Source organism: Manis javanica, chromosome 7 (genome assembly GCF_040802235.1).
Source record: "Manis javanica isolate MJ-LG chromosome 7, MJ_LKY, whole genome shotgun sequence".
NCBI classification, from domain to species: Eukaryota; Metazoa; Chordata; class Mammalia; order Pholidota; family Manidae; genus Manis; species Manis javanica.
The window spans coordinates 24,443,051-24,463,507 of record NC_133162.1 but is presented as its reverse complement, the minus strand read 5'-3'; the positions used below and the strand labels follow the sequence as shown (position 1 = coordinate 24,463,507).

Here is a 20,457-nt window from a genome sequence, read left to right as displayed (position 1 = left end):
TTTTCTGCTCCTCTCTCTCCCCATCAAGACACTCACACATGCACACAGATATATATGTACATGTACACATGCACGCACACACACGTGCTCTACTTAAGTGCTCACTTTCCAAGAACACACCATCCTTAGAAGGAAAAAAAAGGTCCAAGAGGCTCAGGTTGGTGTCTCCGCACCCTGGCTGGGTGGGGACAGGAGGGCTGTGGCTGAGGAGGTGGCAAATCTTAGGAGGCATGAACTAAGTGATAGGTTAGGGCCAGTTATACATGTCAGCCTGGAGCCAGCCTGCCTGGGCTTGCATCCTGGCCTTACCACTTGCCAGCAGGGTGACCTTTGGTGACCACTCAGCTGTCTGAGCCTCAATCTTTGTAAAATCATGTCACAGTCTACCTCCAATGAAAGAGAGTAAAGAAGCCTGAATGACATCCGTCATTCACTTCACAAATGTTTCCCGAGTGTCGGCCCTGAGCCAGGCATTGCTCTGGGCACCGAGGATATGGCATGAACAGAACAGGTACAAGTTTCTACTCTCCTGGAGCCAATGTCCTTGGGGGAGGGACTGGCAATCCCAGCAGTGAGCAAACAACTGAGCAGTGCTACGTTCTGTGCAGAGCAGACAGGTGAGGCGGGAGGGGGACAGCAGGTGCTGGAGGGTTTTGAACCGAAGGCCAGGGACAGCCTCACCGAGCAGCTACTTGAGTGAAGACTGGCAGGGGCTGTGGGAACACGTCCCAGGGCTCTCTTGGGGAGGGGTCCAGCGTTCTAGGCAGAGGAAGAGCCAGCACAAGGCCCCCAAGGTGGGAACATGGCTGGGAGGGGCAGGAAGCAGCAAGCAGGCCAGTGGGGCTGAAGCAAGGAGCGGGGGTGGCAGGAGGGGCCCTCTGAGGGCAGGATGGGCAGGCCCACCAGTCCGGGCCTCAGTGACACGGGAGGCGTGGAGGATTTCGAGCAAAGGAGTGACGTGATCTGAAGTGATGCTTTCAAGAGGTCGTTCCTTCCGCTGTGCTGGAAGTGGAGCAGAGAGAGCCAAAGCAGAAGCAGGGAGAGCAGTCCGGGGGCCAGAACCCAGGCAAGGGAAGGTGGTGGCTGGGCCTGGGGTCGCAGCAGGGGAGATGGGGAGGTACGGTCAGAATCGGGCTACATTCTGGAGGTAGTGCCCACAGGATGGACTCTGGGTCTGGATGGAAGAGTGTGAAGGAAAGAGAGGAATCTAGGTTAAAGGCAGGGTTTGGGCCCGAGCCAGGGGTGCCGGCAGAGCTCAGAACTGCCTGCACACAGCAGCAACATAGGCCAGCTGGTGTTAGTAGCTAGATGAGGGGAGGACAGGGCCTGCAAGCAACCTTCCTGGGGTGGCCATGCGAGGAGTTGAAGCCACCACGGCTGCTCTATACCAGGCTCATCAAAGATATCTAGAAAGAGCATCTTTTCTGTGTGGGGCCAGTGGTCTGGAGCAACTGCTAGCAGTCTGGAGGTGGGTGAGCCCTTGCTTTCCACCCACAGAAGCCAGTGAGAGGCCTGCGATCAACACTGAAGGCCTGGACTTGCGGCCCACCTCCCCCATCAAGGCTGGGCTGTGGTAGGTCTTGCCTTTCCTGCACCATGGGAAAGGGACGTGGTCCCCCTCCCTTCCCTCAACTCCCGTGAATGCTCAGTGCTCCAGGGCCCTGCAGAGGCACACTTGAAAGAGGCAGGGGGTTATCTGCAAAATTCCAATTAAAGCTGCAGGCTTTGATAATTTGATAAGCCTCTCCGCAGTTGCCCCAGAGTCACAATATGCTGTTACTGGATCCTGTGTTTATGTTTCAGGATGGAGGGAGGAGGTATAAGGTGACGTGGGAAGGGAAGGTGCAGCCCTGAGAGGGAGGAGTACAGGCACTCAGCTGATAGATGGTCAGCCTGTCAGCCTGGGTCACCTGCAGGTCTGGGCTCTGGGTGCTCACAGCAAGTACACTCTGCAGTGGGACTCCGGTCTCTCCTGGCAGGTTCTGGGGGCTGAGCCGGGCCAGAGCCTGGAGCCAGGGAGGAAAAGCCCTTCAGAACTGTCTGGCTGCAGTTCACCCTACTTCCTCAGGTCTGTCTCATGCTGGAGGGATTCCTGTTTTTAGCCTATCTCTTGCTAGATTAGTTGTGAACCAGCCCAGATGGCTGGTACTATCTTAAGAAAGAGGCAGATAACTCAATGCCATGCTGACTTGGAGGCCAAATGTTTTACAACCCTTCTGTGCAAAAGCCAGGTTGTGAGCTGCAGGGTGGAGCGTGCACTGAGCTGCATTGCATTCCATTCCGTTCTACAACCTTCCACAAGAAACAAAACTCTTGAGCACCTCCTGTGTGTTAATAGCATTGGCCAGTTATCTCCATAAGCCCTTTCAACTACTCCAAGGGTTCCATATTATCTTGTCTTAGGGATGCGAAAACAAACACAGAGAGGTTGAGCAGATGGTCAGAGATCACAGAGCCTTGAGTGGCAGCCCAGACCCCAGAGCCTGACTCCGCAAAACCATGCACAGTCTGGTCTCTATCATTCCTTGAGGGTCTTCTGGAGATGAGTAAAGGGCTCCCATATCGCCTCTCTGTGCAGGTTGACAGGTGATTTAGCTGACTGGCAGAGAGCAGGATTTAGAGGCACAAGTCAAAGGGAGGGTCAGTGGATTTTGTGGCAAAGCACCTACTCCTTCATCCACCACATGGTCACGTGGCACACCAATGATTACCTGCCTGGGGGTGGGCATCTCCTCTCTCTCCATGTAAGGCCATTGCACAGAGGCAGTGGCAGGGCCAGGCGGACCCAGGGATGCTGCTGTTAGTTGAGAGCCTGTCTCTGCCCTTCCTCTGAGGCAGGTTGGGTGGGAAGACAGACAGGATACACTGAGAGGCATCAGGATATAGATCTGGTCCCTTGATTCTTCTCCAAACCAGAGAGGCAGGTGGGAAGAATGGAAAGAGTAAGGGCCTGTGTTTGGAACCAGAAAAATCTGGGTTCAATTCCTGGTTCCAGCTGTGTATCCGTATCTGTAACATGGGAATAAGAATGTATAAACTCCTGGTACTAACCTCTCTCACAAGCCTGACACATAGTAGGTGTGGTGAGAACAATGCTTCTCCCTCTGGTGAGAACACACATTCGTATGCCATTTTGTTGTTTACAGAGTTCTTTCCCAGCCCTCATGTCATCCGAGTTTTGCAGATAACCCTTGGAGTTGACAAGAGCAGAGTTAATCACTATTCCCCTTTTAAAGTTGAGAAAAAAGGCTTGGGGAAGTGATCTGCCTTGAAGTTGTGTGGCTAGTAAGCAGCAGAGCTGGGGTGAGAACTCAAGACTGTGCATCCTATTCCCTGCAGCTTTTAACTATTCCACATCGTGAACCAGGTCACAGATGGGTTTCTAATGCTTTGTAGCATTTGCTTATTTCTTAAGCCTGTGGCAACCAGAAAGGGAGGTGGCCTTTGAGGCATCTTTGGGCCAGGTAAACTTCCTAGCTGGGTAATGCTTTTCCTCCTCAAAGGGCCCAGGACTTTTTAGGCTCTTAGACTGACAGTATGGATGAAAAGAAAAGGGCCCCTTTGGCAGAACTGCCATGTTCAGGTGTGCAGGCTGCACACTTTACAATTACCCTGGGAACCATTCACAGACAGTGCAGTGTGAATTGTGCCCCTGGAACTGTGCAACACAAACCCTTGTCTTCAGACTTTGTCCTCCTCACAACTAGGTAGCCCCCTGCCTTCCCCATCTGTCCCAGACAATTCCTCTGTACCATTCTTTCCCTTCCCTCCACAGTACCCACCCCATCTGTCTCTCTGTCACCCATCCTGGTACTTTAAGATTTTAGGGAAGAGAGAAATGGTGCGAGGTGATCAGTTAGCATCTCCTTTAGTCCTCTCCCGAACCCCCCTACCCAATACTCTTCCCTGCCTGCCTTCTTCTGCTCATCAGCTCCTGGGTAGAAACCAGATTTTTCTCTCTGAGGAACACAGGTGCGGGAACCGTTCTGAGCAAGAGAGGGTGCCATGAGGGTGGAGTTTGGTCATGTATTTGAGGAACAGCATGACTGGGTGGGTGATCTTGACCATCAGGCCCAGAGTATCGTGATTGCCCATTTTTCTCCAAACATGGGAACAGTGGCCAGCACTGGGCCACTAGGAATCAAACTTTGGGCTCAAGTTTCATGCCTGTCACATACCCAACCCACTGTATGACTTGGGGGAAACCACCTAATCTCACTGGCCCCAGTTTCCTCCTCGGTAAACAGGACTGCTAAGGTTTATTATGAAAGGCTACAGGTAAAAGCCAGGTACATTCTGTCACCTTGACGATGATTTGTAAGATCTGCTATAACATTCAACGACTGCTGAGTTATTCAGGGTGTGAGTTTTCGGCCTGGGCTGCACATGTCTGTCAAGGCCTGCATTTCTGCTGGAGGCTCCGTAGCATTAGCAATTCAGATGACTGCTTACCCTGGGCATCTGAATGGCATGACCACTGTGTTTTCTGTTATTTCATCTGCTCCTATGAGCTAAAGAATTTGCAGAAAAACCTGATCCCCAAATGCAGAGACACCCTTATTTGCCAGCTCTTGGGTAAAGGAAATGAGGAGCAGGCTTTGGCCAATAGGAGTCTGGGGAATAGTGGTCCGCATACCTTTGGCCCATCTCTCCTTAGCCTGGTTGGCCTTGCCAGTTCCCCCTTTCCTTGTGCCCCCACATCCTGAGCCTCTCCAGGCTGGTCTCAGTTTTAGCCCACACCTTTCAAGCACACAGCAGAGGCCTGAGCTACCACTTACTCTTTTGGGGGGTTGACATCCTCTGGTCGGGCCTCAAAGAACTGAAAGACTTCATCACACTGTGAAATGTGGGGAGGCAGTCGGACAAGTGCCTGTGGAAAGACAGAAAGACAGGGCATCAGGCCTGGTGAAACTGGGAACACGAGAGCCAGAAGCAAGGCCAGCTTGGGGCCAGCAGCAGTGGGGGGCTTACGGGCTGTGCCATGGAGGATGGTCAACCAGGCACCCACCCACCCACCCACCCACCCAAACAACTGATCAGTGGATTAACTAATCAGCTAACTAATGAAACAATTCTCCATCCATCCCATCAACTAGCCAACCAACCAATTAATCAACTAACCAACAATCTACTAATAAAAATAACGAATTAATCAGTCAACCAATCAACCTTTTAGCCAACTATTCAGCCAACCAGCCATCCAACTAGCCAGTTAACTAACTCAAAAACCAGCCAATCAAGCGAAAAACAATGACTACTGAACCCTAGGACTCAGGCCCTCAGGAACCAGTAATTCTGCATGAACCCTGAAAGAGTTCCCTCCTGCCCACAAAATAAGTCCAAGATCCTTAGCCTGACAATCCAAGGGCTTATCCTACCAGCCTCCTCTCCCACTAGTCACACTCCCGCAGCACCGGATATTCATAGCTCCTAAATACTGACTGCACAATTAATTATTTAATGAGAAGCTGGTGATTCTACCAAGGGCAACAGGTGTTACGACAGAGTCTGATAGGATCTGGGAAGATTATGAAAGGGGGTGTTTAGGAGATGGTTTGAATCTGAGTTCTGAAGGATGGGTGAGAATCAACTGGTCGAGGTGACAGGGGGTGGCATGGTGACTGCAGGGGCTGGATGAGGCCAGTGCGGCCTGAGTGAACTGAGCAGAGGGGGATGTGGGCCTGAGGTAGCAGGGCCCTGTTTAGGCCAAGCTGGGGATGCGTGGAGGAGCAGTGTAAGGCGATGGGCTTGGAAGGGCTTCTCAGAAGAGTGGGCGTGAGCTGGGCTCGAGGGCCTCACAGGATTGGACAGGCAGAAAGCAGGACATGGGCCTCCTGTCGGGAGAGCTGCCCAGGTGGGGTGTGGCCCAGCTGGCCAGCTGTGAGCTTGCCATCCAGGGAGGGCAGAGTCAGCTGCTGGGAAGTGAGGGATTAGGGACAGAAATGGTCAGAGGTCCTGCTGCACTCCAGCTCCTATCCCACACCTTGCAGCCTGGGGCACCTGGGACCCCTGACTTGGCTCAATCCAACACGGAATGCCGGATGAGAAGCCCGCTTCCTGGCCCCTCAATTCAGTATGGAGAGAAGACATTGGGATGATCCTTGAGTACAGATAGGAGAGGTCACTGCCAAAGCAGGGCTGAGAGATGGGGCCAAGGGACTCAGGCTAGAGCCAGAAGCAGGAAGAGCAGACCCCGGGACTGTGGGAGGGCAAGGGGCTGCCAATAAGAAGGCTGCAGGTCAGCAGCCTAGACAGGAGCTGGTTAAGTGCCCATGGCAGAGAGAGACAGAGAGATGGTGAAACAGAGGGGCAGCGAGGGAGAGCCAGAGACAGAGACAGATTTACAGAGAGAAGGAGAGAGACAGAGAGAGAGGAGTGGAAATCCGGCAGTGCAAGGACACAAGCAAGGCCTCCTGGCGGGAGGCAGGATGGCTGCTGGAGAGAGTGCTAATGGGCCAGGACTGGGTGGAGGGCAGAGGGAAACCACAAGCAGGGACCCAGGTGGGGAACAGAGCTGCTGTCAGGATGGCCTCCCCGGCAGGGAGTGGGAGGCACGGCGGGGCAGGTCCGCAGCCAGGCCAGGGCTGGCCCAGCGCCAGCAGCGGACACAGGGGCTCCTCATGCTGGCACAGACCGGCACTCTGGGGCAGAGGGCATGTGGGCTGTGAGCGCCTCAACAAAGAGGCCTTGTGAGCGAACCACTGCTGCGTTTCTATTTAACAGGGAGCCCAGGGGGAGCCACACTGAGCGCGTGTCTTGACTTCGGGCTGACAAGACGCTCTCAGCTCAGAGCAGCTTCTGTCAGAGCTGCCATCAAACCCAGCTCTGGCCAGAATCACTCGGCAGGCCATCTGGGTGCTGAGTGGTCAGTCCCTGAGGCCTGGGCTGGTGACAACTGCCAGAGCCAGTGACCCCTCCAAACTCAGCCCTGTGAGAGGAGCAGGCGGGGCTGACCCCTGAGTCTCTTCAGCGGCACGACCCCTAGCTCGGGCAGAGAAGTCTGCCACTGGACATTTGGGATGTACGCGATGGGGTGATTAAGTCAAGGCCTTGGGGCCAGGCAGGCGTGGGTGTGAGTCCTGGCTCTACCATTCAGGCTGTGTGATGCTGAATGCGCCACTTGCCCTCTCTGAGGCTCAGTACAGCGGATCTGATATGGCAGCTACCTGTTAGGAGGCTGAGTGAGATCATGAATCCGGAGCCCGGCACTAAGTAAACAGTGAAGTTTAGCTGTTACACTGTTGTCCTTGCTGTCACTGTTTCTGGGTGAAAGCAGTGAGGCTACTAGAAAGAACATTGGAACGGGAGTCAGGAGACCTCAATTCTAGTTCCAGTTCTGCTTTATATATGTGCTGTGTGACCTTGGGCAGCTCACTGTCCCTCTCTGGTTACTGTTTCTTCTGGGATAAAACAGACTAGCTCTGAAACCTCAAACTCTACCTCATGGAACATTAGCTTGATGAGATGAAGTGAGTTCTGAGGGCGCGTGTGAACGGCGCCTTGTAGGTCTCCACCATGGCCTTGGAGAGCACCACGCTTGTTAGCACAGTAAAGGCTCTGAGAAGCCCTGCAGGAAGGAAACCTGCAGAGCTCTGTTTAGGTCAGTATTTGTTAGTAATAAAGACATCCTGGGGGATCGATTCATTTAATCATCACATTAACTCTAAGAAAGGGTATGACTATGATTTCAATTTTACAGAAGAACAAACTAAAGCACAGAAAGGTTAAGTAATTTCCCAAGATCACTCAGCTAGTAAATGGCAAGATTTGGAATCCAGGCACCTGATTCTAGAGCCTATGCTCTGACCTGCTCCTCTGCACTGCCTCCAGTACTCCCCACAGGTCTCTGTGGAGCTGGTTTTCCAAATGTTTCCTAATGACAGCCCATGGGACACAGCTGGGACAAATCGAGGTTAGTGAAATTCTGCAGTTTCTTCCAGCTCTAGCAGTTGATGGTGCCAAGACTGTAAACATCACCATCAAGTCATCAGTGAACTCAGGGTCTGATCTATCAGTCAGTCTGACTGGGCCTTTCTAAGAGGCCTCTGACTCGGGTGAGGCCCAGGGCCCCGACTGCCCCAAGGCGGGAGAAGAGCTGGAATGAGCATGACCCCACAGCCCTCAGCATCCAGGGAGCTGCTGGGGCTGCTTAGAATGAAGCCTGAGCTGACTTCGGTCCCCTCCTCACCTGGCTGTTCTGTGGTCCCAGGGGTTGGTGAGCTGGCTGAGAGCTGATCTGGAGAAACAGGGCGAGGGAAGGGGCCGAGGGCAGTGGATGCTGAGGGCGGGAAGGCAAGACTGGTAAAGCGGCACTGAAGAGCTGTCCGGGTTTACAGGTTACATCAGCCAGTCCTTACAGTGCCCCCTCCCCCCATCTTAAGCTGCCCTGAAGCCTCCAGCTCCTGGCCCACCTCAGACCATTTCCAGGGAGCCAGTGACACGGGCCATCACTTGGCACCTTGTCATCATTCCAGACAGCACAGACTTAGATAAGAGTGCAACTGCACGGCCTGTCTCTGAGACCCCCATGCAGAGATGGGGGGCACAAGCCTGATTTTTCAAGTGCAGCTTCCTACGAGGGGCCCCAAGCAGACTGTGCTCAGACCTTCCCCCTTGACGTGATCCCCCCTCCTTGAAGCCCACTACTCTGGGTAATGACTGTCCCAGGACGAGAGAGCGAAATTCTGCATTTGGCAAAACAACCGTGGGTGCCATGCTCTTTGCACAGGATCAAACATTTTCCTCTTTTTAGTATTATCATTTTGTTTTCTAAGCAATGGAAATCTTGTAGGTAAAAAGCCCAGAGACTCTGGGTGGGGGGAGCGGGTAGCATGTGGGGCTGAATCCTGCCCATTTAGTGCCTGACTCTCTGTCCCCACCCCCACCCCTGGTGCTGCCTCTGTGCTGCCTGGACTGTTCCTCATAGATCACTATGGGAGAAGCTGGGGGCTCACTGAACTTCTATACATCAGAGTATTTCAAACACATGAGTTCAAATCCTTTTGAAATGGAAATGGTATCTAATTTGCGATTTCCATTTAAGCCATGTCACAGGGGTCCTGGCACATCAGGACCCTGGGGACATGTCACCTCCTTGGAGATTTCCCCAGCTTGTGTGTAAGCTTTGTTTGCATCTCATCATCAAATGGACACCCACATGGGGCCAGGCATCCTGCTTATTAGCAAAGACACAAAGATAACAGATGTAGCCTTCAAGGAGCTCCTGGTCTAGAGAAGATGGACAAATATAAATTACCCTCCTACAGAGGTTAAATGTGTAGCGTGGAGGCATGTGTGTAGTTTTCTGGGGAAGAGCAGGGGTGGTGCCCCGTTTCTCCAGATTCTGGTTCTCCCAGAATCAGGAGGCTTCTGGGAGGGGCACTGTGGAGGCTGAAAGCATCCCCAGGAAAAGGGCGAGCACAGGCCCAAGGGCGGAGGCCTATGGGAGTCTGGCTCGCTGGGAAGGGTGTACTTGCAGAGGACTGGACTGCAGGGGAAGAGGAAAGGGAGACGCTGCGGCCTGAGCAGCAAGTGGAACCAACCCATGAAGGGCTCGGCTGACTGCGCAGAGGTTCTTATGGGCAATGGGGCTTCTCTGAGGGCCCTTAAAGAGAAAAGGGACACAGTCGGCTTTATCCCATGCTAGAAACTCCTTTCCTGGGTCTATCTGGGCAAGAGGGGATGGACAGACTCTACCCGAGCACAGCCCACTCGGGGGGCCTGACGGACCAGTGCTGGCTCCCTGCCTCAGTCTCCCCTCAGCAGTACTCTGGCCCAGGCCTATCCTCAGAACGAGGGTCACAGGAATAAAGACCTTCTCTTCACATCTAGGACTCAGCATGCCAGGAGGTCTTGGTCTTCTTGGAGTCTGTTTTGGTTGCAACATTAACTTCTCTTTATGAAGGTGACAGCCATGATGGGCTATGGTGGGAAATTCTCAAGGTGGGAGGGGGAGACCAGGGACTAAGGACCACCACCAAGAGATAGCCTCCGTTTTCAAATCTGGGAAGTGGGAATAAAAATGAATGAGTTTCAGAGATGTGGAGGGCAGATGGGGAGATCCTTACCCCCCCAGGGCCAACCGCCTGCTGGGCTGGAGTCCCTTCCCCAGTCTCACTAGAGCCAACCCCTCATCCCTCCCACAAAGAAAGCCACTGATCCTAAAAGCAGTCTATCGATGGCTGCAGAATGACAGGAGCAAGCTGAGATTTTTGGGCAGAAAAATAATCCTAGTCACACTCACCAGGAAATGCAGACTTGTATAAATGTCACTAACATGGTAAAAAGTGGGTTGATAATTCTCAAACACCCCCTCACTGCCCTAGGGAGGTGAGAGCGTATTTCTTTTATCCCCTAGACAAACACTGTAAACACGTATTTCACACATAGGAGTGGGGCAAATGGAGTCACTTATAAAATTGTTAGTCTGAGCCCCTAAAGTATAGCTCACACTTGTTAGTGAGAGGAAAGTCTTCAACTTGTCGAGGTCACAGAACCATTAAATATTAACCGCATAACCATGTTGCCCATTAAGTTAATTTATGGAGTTGAAGAAATGCCTTTGGAGCCCCTCTTGATAGACACCTGGCCCTCAAGTGCCACATAAAACAATCACCCGACTAGCACTTGGTAAATTTTCCGTGACGCTCATCCAATCTGCTCCATATATGTTTAAAATTAACACTGAGATTTGGGCTGTGAAACCACCCCTTGGTGGAGGGACTGGCTGGCCAGCGAGGGCAGGGAGCCTGAAGTCTGGGGAGGTCCAGTGCCTGGTCAGACTTTCCAGGTCTGGGTCCTGGCAGAGTTGCTGGCTGCTCTGAGTGCACAGCCAGCTTCATAATTCTGGGTGGGTTTGAATCCCCAGAAAATCCCAGACTTGGAAGCCCACGTTGTCTAGCCTAGCAGGTAGGTCTGAGGAAGATGCTGGCCAACCAAGCTGAGCTGCATACGCAAGGTACTGGAAATCAAAAGTCCAGTGGTTCTAAGCAGTGGTCCTAGGACAGGCATAGACAACGGAAGGGCCGGCCGTGGACTGGCCTGCACATGGCACTGACTTGGAAGTCACTGGAGGGGGCAGTGACGCTGAGGGACACATGGGCCCCTGAGTGGCCACAGACGAGACTACTCATGGCAGAGCTCTGCAGCGCAACACTAGGTGGGAGTGACCGTGGACGGCTGCTGGCTTATCCCTAATGGCCATTCCAAGGTCATTTGAAGGTCTCAGACAATCAGACTACAGATCCCAGCTTTCTAGTTCAGCATAATTAAAGGTCACTTCTGCACTGCCCAGCCCCCACCTTTCTCAGAGTAAATTCCAGCCTGTGAGAAGGCTGGCTGCTTGATGAACCCTGACATGACTCCTTGCCAGGCTCTGAGCAGGTCTCATCAGCACTAATCAGGTTAGCAGGCCCCTCCTCTTGCAGACCCCACTTAAGTGGCTCCCATAAACACCAGCAGCGCCACTGGGGCCCCAAAGCCCCCCTGAATCTCATCCCATTTCAGAACTCCAGTTCAAAGCCTGATGCCAGGAGATAAGATGTTACTGGTTTCCTCCTCCGGATGATCTGGGAGACAGCATTTCCAGGCATTTCCAGAGCCCAACTGCAGATCCTCTGGCTCCCGCAGCTCGAGGCGGCTGGGGCTGCTGTGGGCCATAAATCCCAGCGGGAAGAGGTCTCCTCCTGCCCTTTGCCCCTGCCTCCATTAGCTTTGCCCATTTATTTAATTTCTTGGGAAAAGAATAAAGAGAAATAAAAGCTCAGGCTGTAGCCATCAATTTGGCTGGAAATGGCAAATGCCCTTTAAAAAGAGAAATTAATATTGATCTGAAGAAGAGCTTCTAGCTTGAGGGAATTCATCACCAGGGCATCCTTTCAGGTTAAAGCAGAAAATGTAACCAAGTATAATCTGCACAGGCATGAAATTCAAACTCGGGTTATAGGAGAGTATCTGGGAGTGGGGAACACCAGCTGATAAATGCAGCAACTTGATTCTTATTTAAACATTTTTATTGCCAAACACAGTGACTTAGAATTATGAAATATTAGCACAGAAAGGGACCTTACAGTTAACAATTCTGTGAAGGGACAGTGTGTCAGAAGTTAGAAACACCATGATACACACTCTCCTGCTCAATCCCTTTTCCAAACCCTGTGAGAGAGTTTTTTTATCCCAGTTTTACAGATGAGGAAATGGGTTCAGAGAGGCAAAGCAACTTGCCCAAAGTCACAGAGCTGGTAGGCAGGCATTGGGGTTTGGCCCCAGCCCTTCTCATTCTAATGCCAGCTCTTGCAACAAAGTAGCACCCCACACTTGCCTCTCCTCAAGATTCCTGAGCCACACTCTTTATTTAAGCAATTCCATCACCATCAAAGCCAGGGGTGCCCAGTGGTTACATTAAATTGTTTATGCCTTGTAATGATAATAACAAAAAGCTAGCATCTACTGACTCCTTCCTCTACACCAGACACTGTGTGCTGTTGCCTTACATGTGTCAGCTCACATCATCCTCATGACCACCTTCGGCGGAGGTATTATTCTCCTCCCTATTGCACAGCTGTGGAAACTGAGGCTCTGGAAAATTAAGTAACTTGCCCAAGTTCACACAGCTGGTGAGGGGTTCGAACCCAGGTGGTCTGGCCATCCACAGGTCATGTGCAAAGGCCACGGAAGTGGGAGCCTCTTATTCTTACTGCAGGGAGGTCCTAGGTTCTAATCAAATTAGAAAGACAAGTGGGCTCTGTTTCACAACATTGCTGTCTCTTTCCCATCGGTTCTTTGGCTGTTTTAGTGTGAGTGAGTGAGTGAGTGAGTGAGTGAGTGAGTGTGTGTGTGTGTGTGTACTTGCATCTATAAAGATGCATACACGAACATCTATAACTATCAAGATTTCTGTCAGTAAGCAAATATGCATTTCAGATGTTACTGAACTCAAAACTGATTCCAGCAATGTCCCAACAGGAACTCAAAGCAACAGTTCTCCTCTATCCAGCAAAATGCCACAGACAGAATCCCTTCAGCAGGAGGCCCCTTCGCTGGGCTCCCAAGCCGGTGAAGTGATTTAAAATGCTGTTTTATAAACATGGACATGTCCCAAAAGAGCCAGAGGCTCAGCCGTGAGCCCAAGGCCCTCACGTCCCAGAGGTGGCCCAGCTGTGGGGCGACCCCTACCAGCCCCTCTGGCCAGGAAGTGCCAGGCCTCAGGCTGCCTCTGCCAAGCCAGAGCACAGGGTTTTGTTCAGACAGCCTTCCCTCTCAGATGGACAGACTCTCAGCAGACAGACCAGCCCCTTGTCCACCCCCAGATGCTTACCCGGCAGTACTCATCGATGGGCTTCAGCCTCCTCACTGCCACGTCCCGGATGTGGCTTCTCCGGAAGAGGATTTTGCCTGGAAGAGAGATGCTCGTGAGCCAGGCGATTCAGAGTAAAGCTGCCATGGGGATCTGGCCTCCCCACCTTGTTCCCCTCTCCTTATGGGCTACCACCTCTGCCGAGGAAACAAGAGAGGGGCAGTCACCTCCCCCAGGGGGCAAGAGGCCCCCAAAGCTGTGGGCCCAGGACCTCTCAGGCAGATGAGGGGCCCTGGAAGCTGCCATCTTGGCCGGATCACCTTGTCTGGGTCTGATAACATCCCTGGGGCAGGATCAATGTCGCCTGTGGGCGCAGCTCCCAAATGACCTCAGGAATAAAGACAAAGGATGGCTCAGCCCACACACTGCGCTTTGTTTTCAGGCCCATCCCGCCTGAAGAAACCAGCATTCATTCCTGCAGGCCAGGCAGGAATTCCTGTTCTTAGCTTAGGTGGGTGGCTATTTCCAGGGCAAGCACAGGCCAACACCAAGGCAATGGCTGCCCCAGCCTGACTGTTCTCCAGCCTCTGTGTGCACAGCCTCCAGCCATAGAGGGGCTTAAACCCTCTCCAGACATGGCAAGACTCTCAAGAAATGCCAGCCCTTAAACCTTCCCAGCAGGCGTCTGAGCTAGCCAGAGTCAATTATAGCAAATAGATCAATGCACAGTCCCTTTCAGGGGGCTAAATCTAGAGTCTTAACTCCTTGGTCTGACATTCTAGGTCTCACACACAGCTGACATTTCTGTTCCCAGTGGCCATCAGTGTCTAGGCCAATGCCCCTCTTTGGAAGGCTTTCCCTGATTGGCCAAGCTGGGAATAATCTCCCTTTTTCCAGAACAGTCACACACTTTGTCCATTTCCAGAGCAGTCACCACATTCTGCTGTGTGTTACAGAGAGCTGTGAGCCCCCTTCCACCAGGGGCCTGTCTGACTCATCTCAGGGCCCATGGAGCTGGCACGTGGTAAAGAGTTCACCCCATCACTCCAACAGGCATCTATTGTCCAAGTCTGCCCGACTTCCCTCTGGAGAGCCTCCCTCCTCCATTCCCAGTCCTGTGGTTCAAATGTAACTAACCACAGGCCCTGGCAACAAGAGTAGTCATGTGACCCAGCCTAGCCAACCGAGTCACAGTAACAGGCTCAGGGGACCCGACCTGAGCCAATGAGGGTCAACCTGAGGCTTCTGCTGACACCTTCTTTCTCCCATAGTTGCTAAGCTGGCAGGATGAAAGCCTGGACCTTCTACTGACCATCTTTATTATTGCCTGAGAAGGAAACCAACTGAGAGAAAGGATCTGTGCTTGGCAGGCACTTGATAAATGGTTCCTGAATAACTGAAAAGCGGAGCCGTGAGATGGTGAAGGGCAGATTCCTTTGACACCATTTGAGCAGCTGGATGTAGCTGTTATTGAACCCAGGGTCTACCTGGTACCTTCCACATGTATAAAACAAGTTGGAGATGGTTTCTCCCCACTTGCTTCGAAGGAGTCCTAATTGAGACAGCTCTCACTGCATGTGAACCAGTAGGCAGACCACACGGTAGTCCACGGACGTCTGTACCAAGGCCCCAGCAGAGTGCCAAGGACTGCCTTGGTTTAGGCCGTCTCCCCAGAAGCAGACCTGCAGACAAGGACTTGAGTGCAAGTCATTTACGTGGGAGGCGGTTCCGGGAAGTAGCACCAGGGGAGTGGGTAAGTAAGGCAGGGAAGGAAGCACTACCAAGCCAGTCAGTGACTGGGTAGCTGCAGACAGTTCTGCTGGGGAACTCGGAGGGATAACACAGAACATACCTCGGAGGGACCCCACCAGGGCGGGGAGCTTGAAGTATTTATCACCAACTCCCTGCTTGTTGCTGGGGGCATTCATTCTGTGGCACTTCTGGCTGAGTGGGCTCCCGTGGCTGGAACAAAGCCTCCAGTTGTCCCCATGAGCAGCCTTTGGCGGGTACAGCTGAATGGTAGGGACCTGGGGGCACTGAAAGCGACTGCTACAGCCATGCTTGACTTCCCTGTCACCTCAGGTCACCAGCCCTGCTCCAGTCAGACAGGGAACATCTAACTCATCACACTGACGGGTTCCATTTGCCTCTCATCTCTCCTCACACAGGGGAACCAGGAGCCACACCCCGCAGCTCCTTCCTCTCCCTGGCACCTACATTCCACTTGGCACAAGGCTTTGCATACAGCAGACACCCAGTGGTACTTGCTGGTCCGTCCATTCACCTCCTCCTAGACTCTCCCTCAAGCTCCCCTTCCTCCTGTTCTCTCTGAAGCCAGGCTGAGGGGCCCCCTCCCAGTCAGGATGACACTGTGCAGACCAGACAGTGTCATCAAGATGAATCAGCTCTGCCACGTGCTCCTTCTGAAAGGAGATAAAACATGATTTACCAAGACATAGGAGACGGCCGCTCTTCCTTGGAAGAAGAGGTCACAGATTTGGTATTCCTAGCCTCTTTGCCTCCTACCCTTTTTTGGTTGCCTGTCACTATCGCCTGCATGCTGCAGGGGCATATGTGTACAGCCATGGGGACGGTGTTTAAAAATAAATGCATGGTGTGAGAAGACCCACTCTCAGGACTGACAAATTGACAGGCGGTCCTGGGGCTACATTCCTGAGCCTTATTCCGAGGCAGTCATCCATAGGAGCTGGGGGTCACCCAGGCCCAGTGACACCAGTGGTCAAACAGTAACTCGCAGAAATGTGAAGGACTCTCTAAGCAGAGGAAACCAAACAAGAGGCTGCCGGAGGGACCAGGGCTCACAGACCTTGCTCTGCCATTCATTCCTTTTGAAAGGAGATAAAATGTGACTTATCCATTCTCCAAAAATAGCACTCCTGCCCTTTCTCAACCTGTTGGAGGACCAAAAGGGAAGGGACAGAGATAAGGAGACAAACTGGTCCCCCTCCCAGGCCCCATCCCACAGCTGGCCAAGCCTGTCACTGAGTCTGGTGCCCCTGAGAGCTAAGGTATAGGTACTGATGCAGAGGTCAGGTAAGACCTGGTCCAAGTGCAGAGACAGAATGAGCACAAAACAAACAGTTACAGAACTGAGGCCTCTATAAGGTGTAGAAGGTTCGGAAAAGAGAGGGATGAGGGTGATGAGGTGGGGAGCTGGTGGGGGGCCCCCTCACCCACACTAGTGCGGGACCCCCACTGAGCCCCTCAAGCCTACCCTCTGCAAGTGAGGCTGCCGTGCCTCTGGGCTGGACACTTTCCATCCCCCTCAGGACCGGCGGGTCTGTTGCTCAGGTGCAAAGTCAGGGAAGAATTCTGTACAAGAATTTCCCAGTTTTCTGGAATCCCAACAGGGCTTCTCTCCTTCCCGCTGAAATCCTGACAGGATCACCATTTTCTTTTCTTGGGGCTTTGGCACAGGCAGCCAGGAGGACGGGGAGAAGGGGAGGGAAGACCTGGAAGGGATTCTGCGGCCTTGGCTTCTCTGTTATGGATCCAAACCGCACTCTGGAAGCCAAGCCGGTGACTGTTTTGAAAGGGAGAGGGAGAAAGAGGAGGAGGAGGAAGATCCCCATCAAGGAAGCCGAGACCACAGGGCGTTCAAGCCCTCCTGTAAATGTAGCCCAGCCTGTGGAAGGCTGGGCGAGGCTGCCAGTCTTCCTAGCCATGCAGATGCTGCCCCAGAAATGCTGTGAGCATCATGAGAGCGGCCCTGGAGCGTGACGCATTCCCGCAAGCAGAAGGAAGCTGTTGAGCCTGACAGGGCCTGAGCACGTAGGAGGCCCCTATTCCTGCTGCTCTGGGCCGGGCTGAGAAGCTGCGCCAGCAGGAGTAGGGCCCTGCAGGGGTCCCGGGTTCAGGTCCTCCCTGGTCCGCAAGCTGGCTGTGTGACCTGGAAGCAGGCTCCTTGTCCCCTGGGCCTTTGCCTTCTCATCTGGAGACAGAACAGCCAGGGCTCCTCCATCCAGAGGCCCTGAGGTTTAGTGGGCTGGTGGAGCTGAGGGGGCGGAGGACTGAGACAAGTGGTAGTAGCAGCTAAGGGCCAGGCACATGCTAAGAGCTCGCCACTGGCTTCTCACTGCCCCACGAAGACTTTGGAGCAAGTACTTTTACTATGCCCACTTCACCTAGGAGGAGTCGGTGGTTTGGCAAGGTCAAAGAATTTGCCCAAAGTCGCATAGCTATTAGGTGTGAGTTGGGTTTTGGAGCTTGGCTAGTGACAGAGACAGAGAAGGCAATCAATCCCGAGAGTTGGGCTCAGTTCACGTAAGGCCTAGAGAGCATGGTGAGGACTTATAATGTTATTCTGTGTGGGACACGAGCGTTATTAACATCTCCCCCATACCAGCTGCTGTGTGAGGGCTGGGAAACAGCTACCTCGGAGGCTGACTGAGAATGCAGCAAGCCGCACCATGGAGGGTGGGGTAAGCCATGGTGCATGACGTGCAGCAGCCCTCCGAAGGCCTACCAGATACAGGTGAATGAGTGACAGTGAGTGGGTGAATGGACCAGCCGAGCAGGGAAGGAGGGGGCACCCACTGCAGTTTGGGGTGAAACAGCAAATTTCCCTGGCCATTAAAGCACCCTTCCTGCCTCCTCCCACTACCCCCATCCTGGCTGCGCAGGTGCTGGCCCAGCATGACCAGAGGGATGCTGACCCTCACAAGTCGGGGGGGCAGCACCTGGGGGAGGCCCATCTCTGCCCCACCCCCTAATCTGGCCTGACCTTCTCCCAGGAGTGCCCACTTTGGGCCAGGACAACCACATGGGGCACTGGCGCAGGAAGGCAGAGGGGTTTCTTCCTCCCAGGATAACAGGCACTTAAAGAGGCAGCTCGGTGGTGCCTGATGGGTTTAGCAGTTGGCATGTGCTTCTGGAGAATGCACTATTTCAGGAGCTGAGAGATGAGGACATAGCTCCTTCTTACCACTAGAGAGAAGTGGATAAAGAAAAGACAGAAACTTCTAAGAGCAGTTAAACCCCTAGGCCAGCCACAGACTGCAGGGTCCCCCCTGTGAAATGTGGTACCCATGGGGGGTGGCGGGGGAGGTCTGTGAGTAGGAGTCAGGGGCCAATGGCCCAGGAAGAGCAGAAATACCACATACAGCACCACTGGCCAACGAGCCCCCACCCCAGCCATAAAGACTCTGTAAAGACCTCCATGAATGAGGCATGTTTCCCTACTAGTTGGCAAGCTCCCTTGTACAGTGGGCTCTGGCTGCAGGGTGACAGGGGAGGGCCAGCTGCAGGACCTCTTACTCTGTCCAGGATTCACAGCATACACGCATGCATGCATCCCTGTATAACTCCCTCTTCCTTGCTTTTTCTGCCACCTGGACACCATCTATCCATCCATCCCTCCACTCCTGTCTTGATGGAGAGTCTGTTCCAGGAGCCGAGAGCCCCCACAGTGAACAGGACAGACGGGCCCTGCTCTCCAGGTGTTTACATTATAATCGGGGAGGGGATGTGCGTGGAAGGGATGCAGGACACAGTTTTCCAATCTAGTAAGCAGCCTGGTCACACATGTATGTCCCCTCCCAGCTCTATAAAGAGAAGAAAACAGAGTAATGGGAAGGGGTGTGCTGAGGGCGGAGGACTGAGTTAGTGGTCAGGGAAGTCTCTCTGATGTCCCTGGAGGCTTTGAGGAGGAGAAGGACCAGCCATGCAAAACTCTGGTTCCAGCGGGCTCAGGCAGAGGCGAGCACAGAGCAGCAAGAGGATGGAAAGGAGGCCACGGAGGAGTCTTGCAGACCCCTGAAAGGAGGCCACAGAGGAGTCTTGCAGACCCCTGAAAGGAGCCTGGTTTTCCTCTAAGTGCCCGCGGGCCTCCCCCTCCAACCTGAGGCTTTCTCCATGAAGCCTTCCTTGAATGCCTGCTCACTCCCCTTTGCCAACTCCCAGACCCCCTGGTGGTCACTCCACTCTCACCCTCCCATCTGTCCCAGAGAATGGGTCAGGCAGCCACCATTCCAGGGCCCCCTCTCACCATCCCAGGGGTCCCTGATGCACAGGCCTGCTCTCCCCAGGAACCCCAGGCAGCCACCATCCCAGGGTCCCCTCTCACCTTCCCAGGGGCCCCTGATGCACAGGCCTGCTCTCCCCAGGAACCCCAGGCAACCACCATTCCAGGGCCTCTCTCACCATCCCAGGGGCCTCAGATGCACAGGCCTGCTCTCCCCAGGAACCTCAGGCAACCACCATTCCAGGGCCCCTCACCATTCCAGGGGCCCCCGATGCACAGGCCTGCTTTCCCCAGACACCCTGGGGGCACAGATGCTCCCTACCCTCTCCCTTCAGTGCAGCCAGAGCACCTGGAGCATCACAGGCACTTGCTTAGAGACAGGTGAGGCCACAGGGGGGCACGGAGGCCCCTGACCGCGTGGCACAGAGGCCTCCATAAAGGACAGTCCTGCCCGTCTAACTGGATCTGAGGGCAAAACGGAAAGTGGGGTGTGTGTTGGTCTCCCAGGGCTGCCACAACAAATCACTATGAACTTGGTAGCTTAAAACAACAGGAATTTATTCTCTCCCAGCTCCGGGGCAGAAGTCTGAAATCAAAGTCTCGGCTGGGCCGTACCCCCCCCATGAAAGCTCTAGGGGACAACCTGTCCTTGACTCTCCCAGCTTCTGGTGCTCGGGATGCTCCCTGGCTGGTGACAGCAGCCTTCACATCTCTGCCCCGGCCCCGCATGGCATCACCTCCCTCTGTGTCTTCGACCTCCCTCTGCCTTCCCCTCATGAGGACGCCTGTCTTTGGGTTCGGTGCCTGCCCTGAACTCAGGAAGATCTCATCTTGAGACCCTTAAGTTATTACACCAGCAGAGACCCCTTTTTCCAAATAAGGTCATACTCACAGGTTCTGGGGGTTAGGATGTACACATGTCTTTTGGGGGCCACTGTTCCATCCACCACAGAGCATCATGGGAGAGTCTGCAGGGCTGGCCAGACACCTGACAAAGTCTTGTATCCCTAACTGGACTGGGATTGCCCTGAGGGCAGGGATGACCCCCTCACTCCCTCTCTCGCAACACCAGGCACTGAGCTGGGCATTGCCTGATGCCTGCAGAGGGGCCAGGGGAGCGTCTGGAGAGAATGGATCAAGGGTCTCTGGAGCCTGAGAGGGGACAGGCAAGCTGTGAGGA

At 53.6% G+C, this 20,457-nt stretch overlaps 1 protein-coding gene across 6 annotated transcripts in view; it reads right to left on the bottom strand.

Moving 5' to 3' along the window:
* Positions 1–20,457, bottom strand: part of SH3PXD2A (SH3 and PX domains 2A) — a 221,233-nt gene that overhangs the window by 93,424 nt on the left and 107,352 nt on the right. For all 6 annotated transcript variants that reach the window (XM_037001249.2, XM_037001247.2, XM_037001248.2 and 3 more), the window contains 2 exons: positions 13,316–13,392; positions 4,779–4,870 (listed from right to left, as the gene is read on the bottom strand). In XM_037001249.2, coding sequence (XP_036857144.2) covers positions 4,779–4,870; positions 13,316–13,392 — 169 coding nt within the window. The remainder of the gene's footprint in view (positions 1–4,778; positions 4,871–13,315; positions 13,393–20,457) is intronic.